The sequence below is a fragment of the Penaeus chinensis genome, chromosome 42 (genome assembly GCF_019202785.1).
Source record: "Penaeus chinensis breed Huanghai No. 1 chromosome 42, ASM1920278v2, whole genome shotgun sequence".
Lineage (NCBI taxonomy): Eukaryota > Metazoa > Arthropoda > Malacostraca > Decapoda > Penaeidae > Penaeus > Penaeus chinensis.
The window spans coordinates 1,855,989-1,866,572 of record NC_061860.1 but is presented as its reverse complement, the minus strand read 5'-3'; the positions used below and the strand labels follow the sequence as shown (position 1 = coordinate 1,866,572).

The 10,584-nt window shown below is 37.5% G+C and overlaps 1 protein-coding gene across 1 annotated transcript; it reads left to right on the top strand.

Moving 5' to 3' along the window:
• Positions 1-321: 321 nt before the first annotated feature.
• On the top strand, positions 322-4,144 carry LOC125047860. Its single transcript, XM_047646383.1, has 3 exons — positions 322-485; positions 1,760-1,964; positions 3,109-4,144. The coding sequence occupies exons 2-3, from the start codon at positions 1,774-1,776 to the stop codon at positions 3,221-3,223; spliced, it is 306 nt and encodes a 101-aa protein (XP_047502339.1). The 5' UTR covers positions 322-485; positions 1,760-1,773; the 3' UTR covers positions 3,224-4,144.
• The last annotated feature ends 6,440 nt before the right edge of the window (positions 4,145-10,584 follow it).

Below are 10,584 nucleotides of genomic sequence, written 5' to 3'. Positions count from 1 at the left end.
TTGCGGCTTCTTCTTTCATGGATTTTAGTAATGCAACTGGTCATACTTTGATGTTTGTCATTAAGTATTTAATTTTGTTACTGTTTTTCTACTTCACCCGATTTTTTTTTTATTATTATTATTTAATTTTGCCTTTTTTTTATTTCTTAAAGGTCGAGTTTGGTGCGTGCACCTTTTTATTTTGTTGTATATTGTTTAAGCCGTATTTATCATTTTATGTCATTAACTGTTTTCTTTTTCTAACTGAGGTTTCTTTTATAATTAATTTCCTTTTGTTTAAGTATTTTCTTTTATAATTAATTTCCTTTTGTTCAAGTATTTAATTTTGCCAAACACATTATTTATCTCGAATGAAACCAAATTCGAACATGTTATCTCTGTGATTAGATTTCCCGTTCCCGCGGGTGTTACGAAATGGTGTGCTCAGTCTCCCTTTCCCGCGTTCTTCTAGAGAATCCCAGCTGGTAAAACACATTACAAAGGAGGTAATTGAGCCCTCTTTTTCTACCATTTACTTGCCACATTACACATAAAAGAGAAGGCAACTACTAATCAGTCCTTCGAGAGAAGAAAAAAGGCGTTTTAAAACTGTTTTCTCAAAATATAGTCCGATTAAACATTTTCTGCAAGAATAAAAGTTTCGTTAGTAATAAAGCGACTGCAAGTGCACAAGTAGAATTATGGCACAAGTAAATCATCTGTAGAAATAATCATAAATATTATACATTTATTATTATTGTAGTATTACTATAATACTGCTGTATGAAGTCGAAAATCATTAGTTCGTGGAAGAAGTGGAACCTCACTTCCCCTTTGCAATATAATCAATTGAAGCAATATACAAAACCTGCGAAGGAGATTGCCATATGGCGAAAATGGGTGGTAAACTCAAAACGGTTAACTTCCTGTAAGGATTAATTTTTAAAATGTAGTTAATTCATTCGTATTTTGGTAATCGATATGAGTTTAAGGATCTTTTTCGTTTGGCGTACAGCCCTAAAATTAATTTTAATATAGATTTTCTTGTGTATTTTTGTCCGTAGAATCCGAATATGACAACCGTTTTATGGAGAAACGAACCTAACCTAACCCCTAACCTAACCCCTAACCTAACCTAACCTAACCTAACCTAACCTAACCTAACCTAACCTAACCTAACCTAACCTAACCTAACCTAACCTAACCTAACCCTAACCTAACCCCTAACCTAACCCCTAACCTAACCTAACCTAACCCCTAACCTAACCTAACCCCTTGTTTATAATACTGAATATTACGACTTTTTAAAGTTTGAATTCCTTCAGTAATAGATAGGAAGAAAATAACTTTAAAGGCAAATAACTCAAAAACTGTTAATTTCTCCAAAAAAATAATGTGATATTCTGATTCTACGGACAAAAATACATAGAAAAATCTATAATAAAATTACTTTTAGCGCTGTACGCCAACAAAAAAAAAAACCTTAGTTTATTTACTTTTGAATTATTCAATCATTCATTCATTTATATTTTTTTAATTGGTGAGATTAACGAGGGTATCGGCCTTCACATCGGCGGGACACTTAAAAGAAGCACCAGTCAAAAATTCAGTAGTTGTCCCGTGACTTTGAAATTACAATGTTGTAAGCACATTGTAAGGCTAATGTCAACATCGTAACTTAATTCCCTTGGCTGCCAAGAGAAGGCACATGGGTAGGGGATTGACCAATCAGCAGTCAGCCTCTTAGACATAATAGGTAATAAGAAACCACAAATCTCAGCTGTTTTATCAGAGATGTTGGCTCTAATAGAAGCTGTGGCAATGAAGAAGAACGTGGTTCTAGGTAAATTAGATATTAGAATAACTGCACAAGTGAAAAACAACGCCTGGGAGAGTGTGACTAAGGAGGTCGTAGGAAGATCACAGACCGAAGAGCAGCTTCAAGAAAAAGGCAACACCAGAGGAAAAACACATGGGAGGAACAGGTAAGATTTCAAAAGTAAATTTTGTTCCGTAAATTCTTTAGATACCCTCAGCATTAGCTGTGGACATTGCTCCCGAGTCATTGAAACCTTTTTAGTCAGAGTCAAGGAAATCCAGAACATGTCATATAATAACTTGATAATCTTGTCACAGCATAGTTGAAGTAAGAGTGTCAAATTTTTTTTTTTTTACTATTGAATATCCATGACAGTAATTCAAAGTAATGTGAGGGTAATATCAAGTGCAGAATATGATAGTACACTCACTGACACATAACACAATATGGAGACAAAACATGTCATAAATAAAATAAAATGTAGAAGCTTAGTAATTACCTATATATCATTTCTCTTATTCAAAGAATTATAGAACTTTGAGGGATTAAACAAAGGCCAACAATATAACTTAAAGAATGGTAATATCAAATGCATAACCTTATTTGTTTGCTATTATTTAATTTCTGAGTGTGTATTGATTTAAAGAATAACTTATTTCCTGAAAAATTAGCAATTATAAGAACAATATTCACCATATAAACATCCTTCACAAATGTAGTCTAATGGAGGGATTTTTTGAAGTAAATAAAATAAATAAATACGACTCGTCAAGTTGTAGATAATAACAGTATTACATGTAGGATCTTATTTGTTTCGTATTCTTATTAGTGTTTAATATTTAAGAAATAGTAATTTCTTGAATTAATTTCATAAATGTATAATTATCAAGATATTTATTTTTTGACAATTAAAAATAGCAAACTCAGCTCATCAAGGTGTGAATCATACATAATTAAATATCAGCATAATCATTCAGATCACATTATAACACAATTATACAACTGGATTTAACATTGGTCACTCAGGTAATTTTACCCATTGATATCATGAAGGCTCAGTTGTTCTATGATTTTTTTATTTATTTCTTTTTTTTTTAGTTTAAAAATAATTTTTAATACAGTTTATATTGCAGGTAAATTACCTGAATTAATGTTATTGCCCATAATGAAGACAAGATGGGTATAGGCTGTGAGAATATTAAAAAGTTATCAATGTCAGTTCATTATCAAGTAAAAGACTTATGATAAGTTCAGAATACATATATTTTATTTTATTTATTAACATTTTCTTTGTTTCCAATTTTTAATAGAAGACCGCAATGCTCAGGATGGATTTTGTGCAACAGTCCAACAAGCAGAGCCCTTTCAAGAACAGAGCAGATCAAGATTTCAACAATTGCTGGTGTTATGAAAAATAAGGCATAAGTTCCTATCTTTATCAAATGTTATAATACTTTAGTTTTTTTCCTATACAATACTCGTCTTAATCTACTCAGTTATAGTACACAGTTGACATTAATTTGTGATAGGCATTTGTATATATATAACAAAGTCATAATATTAAGTTGTACCTTGAGAGATTGTTATTATACAAAACAAGTCTATTCTAGAGTTACTTTATTATTTTTGTATTGTAGATTAATGCAAAAATTCAGTTAGGAAGAATCATACTTTTATAGAAAGAATTCTTTTTTTTTTTTCTTTCTTTTTTGAAAAAAAAGGATTTTTTTTTCATTTTAAAATTCTGACAGGTGCAGTGGTTGGTTTCTGCATACTTTATATATTTTCCCTTTAGTTCAAGGAAGTAACAAATGTTTGTTGTTTAGACATGGCAATGATAATGTTAACTATAATAATTCTGGTGCTGTCAATTAAGATTAATTTTATTTGTTGATATTGAAACAGAGCTATACTTAAAGTTTATTTTTTTTTTTTCTGGTTTTCATGTTGTAGAGTAAGGCAGAAAGCAAATATATATTTCTATTCTAATATTCATGATCAACATAGTAATTAATGTTTGAGGAACAGCTTTACTCTTATTTTCTAAATGTTATATTTCTTTATTTGTATATTTGTATTGCTGTGATATATATTACTTGTTTCCAAAAAAATTTGTTTACAGTACTTATTCAATCATCCGACCCTCGTTTATCCGTACTTCGATTATCCGGTCCGTTAAAAAAATGTGAAAAACCTTTATGAATTATTTTGGGCATTTTTGATAATATTATGGGTGCATTTTTCTTGCTTTTTTTTTTTAAAGATAATTTTGTTCTTGCCAACATTGGCACACCCTTTGGCCCCTTGCTCATTTTAGCATAATTTGCAAAGAAACTAAAAATTACAACTTGAAATTTATTGAGAGGGCCCTGGCTCTACAATTCCTGTTTCTGTATGAATTTATTTATTTTATGTCAATAAATTAAAGTAATAGTAGGTAGAAAGTGAAAAGATATTTGCATGAAAAATAAACACAGCTTGAGTAACAGTATCTGGAGAGTTTCCGAAACAGTATCACACGTGTGAATGGCATCATTTTTAAAACAGCAAAATCAATGAAAGGCGGAATGTGCGAAAAGTTTGATGACACTCTTTATCTGTGGTTTCGGTCCAGTCACTGGACCGATTTTGTTGGAAAAAGCATCCGAATTCCATGACCTCTTCTATCCAGAAAGTCCACGAGAATTCAAAGCCAGCCTTGGATTTCAATATCGATTCTGCACACGCTTTGGCATTAAAAGTCATTGAATTATCAACACCAGAAGAATGCATGGGTCACCACCGAAATTTTAATTGACTGGTTTCACAATTCATTTTTCCCGTTTGTCCAAAAAGCTCTGTTAGAGCAAGGCTTTGAACCAAAAGCCTTGTTATTTCTGCTCTGCTCACCCTAGCGATAAAGAATTGGTTTCTTCAGATGGAAAATTTTGCGCCACATTTTTGCCTCCAAATACCACTTCCTTGATTCAAACAATTGATCAGGGTGTGTTGTAATGCATGAAATGCCTTTATGGGTCTTAAGGGACTTGATATCACAAGATGCTGGGTCAATGGATCATTTCCTCTAATCGATCGACATGCTGTAAGTGATTGAGAGAATTAGCGTAGCATGGGAACAGGTTTCGCCAGACACAATTCGACATTCATGGAGAAAATTGTTGCCCATTGATGAAAATGTTGCCTCCACAGAGACAGAGATGATAGAAAATGCTGATTTTGTTGCCCAGTTTGCATCCCTAAGCATGGAAGTATCGTCTTCTGAAATTGATGATTGTTTTTTCATTTTTTTGCATTTAACCAATCAAGGAATAGTTGATCTAATTAACCAACAAGATGAATTGGAAGAGGCTGAGTCAGCAGACGAGGTTGAGAAAATTGCTGTTGATGGTCGTAACTCCCCAATATCAAACGGTGAAGCCATGAATATGCTTGACAAATGTCTCGCATGGCTTCGCTGGCAACCAGAGGCATTCCTTTCAAACACTTCCACTCTGGTCCAGTTGCGGGAAATGACCGCCAGGAAGTGTGAGGCATCGCGCATTCAGCCAACAATTCATTTATATTTCAAGAGTATTTAATGTGTTAGTTTGTAATGCGTGCTTTTGAAATAAACTTTCACAAAATTCGGATTATCCGAGAAGGACGGATAATTGAATAAGTACTGTATTTCAAATCTGTCTTGTGGTCATAATGGACCCTAAGAAATGTATGTACTTACATTTTTCACCTTTTGAATATTATTGAAATAAATGTTTACTTTTTAATGCTCTTTTATAATTACCCTAGATCTAGAATAACCACAGTATTCTAGATCATGCATATTCAAACTACACGTATTCATACAAAAAGAAAAAAAATTAAGAAAAGGAGATGTAAAACCACTCCTTCCAGATATGGTAGCATGTATATGTACATTTATGTGTATAAAGTTATTTTATAAATATACACATACACATACTTGTATGTGTATTTGTAAATAAGTTTATGTATATATATATATATATATATATATATATATATATATGTGTGTGTGTGTGTATGTATATATATGTATACATGTATATGTACATATGTATACAAATACATATTTATGTATGTACACATACATATATACAAATACATATGCATGTATGTATACAAATATGTATACAAATACATATGCATGTATGTATACATATATGTATACAAATACATATGCATGTATGTATACAAATATGTATATATATATATATGCATGTATATGTTTGTGTGTGTAATATCTATAAAAGTATGTATGTGTGTGTATATATATATATATATAAGTATATATATAAGTATATATATATAGGTATATATATATATATATATATATATTAGTATATATATATGTATGTTTATATATATATATATATATATATGTATGTTTATATATATATATATATATATATAAATATATATATATATATATATATATATATATATATATATATTAGTATATATATATGTATGTTTATATATATACATGTTTATATATACATATGTACATATATAAATATATATACACATATATACCTTTATACTAACATTTTTAACAAATGGAATTGGTATCCTTCATTTCACACAATAATTATGGAGAAGCAGGCAGGCAATTGCAATTTTGGAGCACTTAACAGGATCATACTGAAGAGTTCTTCCAGAATGATGCAAACACCTGAATCTTGACTTTAGCATGCCAAATGTCTGCTCTATGATGACATGTGTTCTGGTGTGACTTCTGTTGTAACGGGTTTCTCCTTGTGTTCTTGGATTCAACAGAGGCGTTAAAAGGTATGGCTCAAGGGGATAGCCACTATCACCTGACAGAAAGAAATAGAAATATCAAGGAACTGTTTTGTAATTCACTGTGCCTTAAAGAGTTTACAAAAGTTATGACAAGTTTAATTAATATTTCTCACTCTATTAAGTTTATATCTATACTGAGCCAATTAACTTTAGATCAACTAGTGTGCAAATTTCAAAATATTGCTGCCTCACTAAATTCTCTTCATTGTCTAAAATAACTATTCATACTTTAAATAGTTCAGTAATCCACATCTACCATTCTTTCTGTTTGCAAATTAACCTCTTTTGGGAAATGTCCAAATCAAATGCACAGCTATACTAGCAAATTATTCGTATATAACTACAGCTGCAGAAAACTAAAACTTCAATTTATTTTTACAATCTGGTCCCCCCCAATCCTTTGCCCGTTGTTGTCGTGGGGGGGCTTAGGAGACGAAGACTGAGACCCAATGATGGGGAACTCCTCAACCTTGGGACTCAGCCATCGACTCAACTAATTTTGCATAGTCTTTTTTCCCACTCATACTTTTCGTTTCAGTTTCTTCATCAATCCCTTCTACTATCCACCTCCTAAGGTGTGAGAGCCGTGCTGAAAGGATGAAAGGCTGACTTTATGTCAGTCCTGAACGGCCTGAGGGAACCATGGGCATTGGGCACGATATACCCCTGCCATACCTGGCCCTTACCCCTCAAGGGGACCCTGAGGGGTGGACTATTTTTTCCCCCAACATACTCCAGGCTTATCATGGCCAATAATGAAGACATAACCCCAATCTTAGGGACAATGAGGCTTGCCCCTTTATCAAGTAGCCCCAATCCCAGCTCTCCTTTGACCACGGCTCCGAACACTGCAACAACTCCCCCATCATCAATGCATACTAGCACAGTATCAACCCTAATCAATAACCAACCCCCAGGAGACATTTCTACTCTCCCAACATGCTCAACTTCAACACCTTTACTCCCACAACCTTCTTCATCAACCATCCCATCTCCCCTTATTACTACCTTACAACCTTATTGCCCACCTCCCCGTAACACTACCCCCCTCAACACTACTCCCTCCTCCACACGTCCCCGCACTTCTACTACCCCCACCTCTACAAGAATCCTAAATACTCTATTTAGCCCAACCAAATGGGACCGATTTTTCGTGATCCCTCTCACAGCTCCCTACTCTCAAAACACCTTCCTCTTCCAACAATGCCTCCAAAAACAAGTAGGCAAAGTCTCTTTCCGTAGCCGACGCAACCACTCCCGTCTCGTCACAGTAACAACTGAAAACGAAGCTATAGCATTAACAAAACTAACTGATCTATGTGGTAATCCCATCCCTACAGAACCTCATCCAACCCTCAATACTTGCACTGGAACTGTATCTATCTCCCCAACAGATTGCCCAATCCATGACAAAGAATGGTCAGATTGTGGAGAGGACTTACTTGCTTGTCTCACAGACTATGATGCAACATATGTACAATGCTACTCCATTCCTCCCAGAGGAAATTGTAAGAAATCCATCAACATTGCCAAAATTACTTTCCGTAGACATGACCTTCCCTTAAATGTTTACATAGGTGGGGAATCCCTACCTGTCCGACCATACCAACCTCCTCCTCGTCAGTGCCAAAATTGTTGGCATTTAGGACATCCTGCCAAACATTGCCGTTCAACAGCCAGATGCCCGCTATGTGCCCAACATGGCCATACTCGATCAAATTGCTCTGCACAATCACGCACATGTGCAAACTGTGGCGGCCCCCATAATGTATTTTATAGAGGCTGCCCCACCTACAAATTTTAGTCTGAGGTAGCAACTCTCAGATTCAGACTTGGACTCACTCTACGTGAAGCCAGACAGGAAGCACGTCGACAAGGCTTTTCTCTTACCCCCTACTCCAGTAATGTCGCTCACTCTGCCAATCCCCCTACCTCCCAAGCTCCTACACCCTCTCCTAAACCCATATATCCTCTCATCACTCCTGTTGCTGTTAGACACTGGTTCTGACACTCAGCTTCCCCTTGTTGGACTCCGTGGTGGGTGAGGGCATGAGAGGATGAAGCACGTACCAATATATGGATAAATCTAACAAACCCCACAGACTGAAAAAAAAGTTGACGAACCGCGCAAGGCCCAGACCACGGCAGTCACCATGAAGCCATATGTACCTTCTAGTGGCAAAAGAAAACCCCATGCACAGGATGATACTGTCACACCTGCTGCTAAGATGAACAAGACCGAAGCCAATGGGTCTGTCCACCGAATAGTCAAACAAATTGACTCTCGAGCTGGCCCCTCTAGGCCAACAGCTAAGTCAGGGAGTTCTCAGACGGCCTCCCCGATTGAGAGGGGAGAGCAGGCTGCCCCCACAAACAAGCCCGAAAGCCGAAAGGGCGGGCCGAAGCCGGAGACTGACTCTGATGAAGAGTCGGGACCCCCTAAACGCTTCGCCCAGTTCAAAGTGCCAGCTAAACCTGAAGGCTTCGACAATGCCTACCAATTGGTCAGGGCATTGGAGTTGCAACGGAAAATCCGGCTGTCGATCCGGGTCGCCCGAGATCAAGGCATGATCATAATGCCAAAAGATCAAGCTACCCTGAATTTCCTCCGGGAAACGAAGGAGCTAACCGATGGGAGGAAAGTGAGTGAGAACCAAGATGGTGCTACTTGGCTTCTCAGTCTCGTACAATGTGGAACTGATCGCTTCACACCCACAGGTCGTGCAGGCTTCCCGAATGTCGAAGGGGAAGACTCCAACCAGGCAAGTCCTGGTGACCATTAAAGGTGCCCCAACCTCTACCCTTGATCTGGGTAACTGGGGCACCTACAACCTTCGAACGTATGTGCCTGAACCACTTCGGTGTTTCAAGTGCCAGAAATACAGTCACCACCAGGTTAACTGTACAGCCAAGCCTAAATGTGGTGTCTGTAGCAAGTCACACAACACAGAGGTATGCCTTAAGGCATACAAAGAGGAAAAGAGGGTCACAAAAGCCAAATGTCCCAACTGCCAAGAACCATCACGCCTGGAGCCTGACTTGCTCTGTCAGGAAAGAGGCAGCCCTCAGGCGACAAGAGGTTGCTCAAAAGCAACCAGACTTTGTTCCTGCCCCCCCAGGCACCACCGTCTGGGGAAGGAACAAAAGACATTTTTTTCTAACAGCACCACAAAAACCTCCCCAACAGATGATCATCTCCTCTTTGTAAGGTCGATATGACTCTCCTGTTGCCTGCCGTTGTCTCAGCAGTAGCAACAGCTCAGGGGAGGTCGAGTGAGGAGGCCGAGAAGGCAGTTTCGGTGATGGCAATGACCAAGACTGTCGCAGCCCTGAAGGGAAGAAAGCTGGATAGAGCAAAGCCAGCCCCACCCTCACCCCAGGACGAGACTCCCCTCCCCACTCCAAACCAGGCAGAGCCAAAACAGGTTGAATCTGTGCAGCCATAGCCAGATCACGCTGACCTTGCCCAGGCAAGGCCAGCCAAGAAAAAGCCTGAGAGAAAAGCTAAACCAACCAAAGTCAGAGCTACCAAAGGCTCTCCACCTCCCAGTGGACCCAAGGATAGTCTGACAACAGACGAGGAGCCCTCAATGGAGTTTTCAGACTCCGACAATGTCTCTGATGTAACTATCGCTGAGTAACATCATGACACACCATCTAAGCATCCTACAGTGGAACATCAATAGCTTCTCTGCAAAGAACGCTTTTCTCCAAGCAGTAGTGCGATCAAGGAACATTGACATTGTCATGCTCCAGGAGACACTGTTTGCTTCTCAGGGTATCATGTCTTCACACTGCCACGTTTACCTGGCAAGAGAGGCTTGATCACCCTTGTGAGAGCAACAATCCCTGCTCCGCAATAGCCGATGCATCGCACTGTGGAGACGATGTTGAATCCCTTGCCGTCGAGGTTCACCTGGCCGGGGGGCCCCTTAAACTGTACAACGTGTACAGCCGGCCAGGCT

Excerpts from the sequence above, each read along its gene's own strand:
- LOC125047860 (XM_047646383.1), top strand. The coding sequence starts at position 1,774 with ATGTTGGCTCTAATAGAAGCTGTGGCAATGAAGAAGAACGTGGTTCTA. Across the intron at positions 1,965-3,108 it reads AAAACACATGGGAGGAACAG|AAGACCGCAATGCTCAGGAT; the intron begins GTAAGATTTCAA and ends AATTTTTAATAG.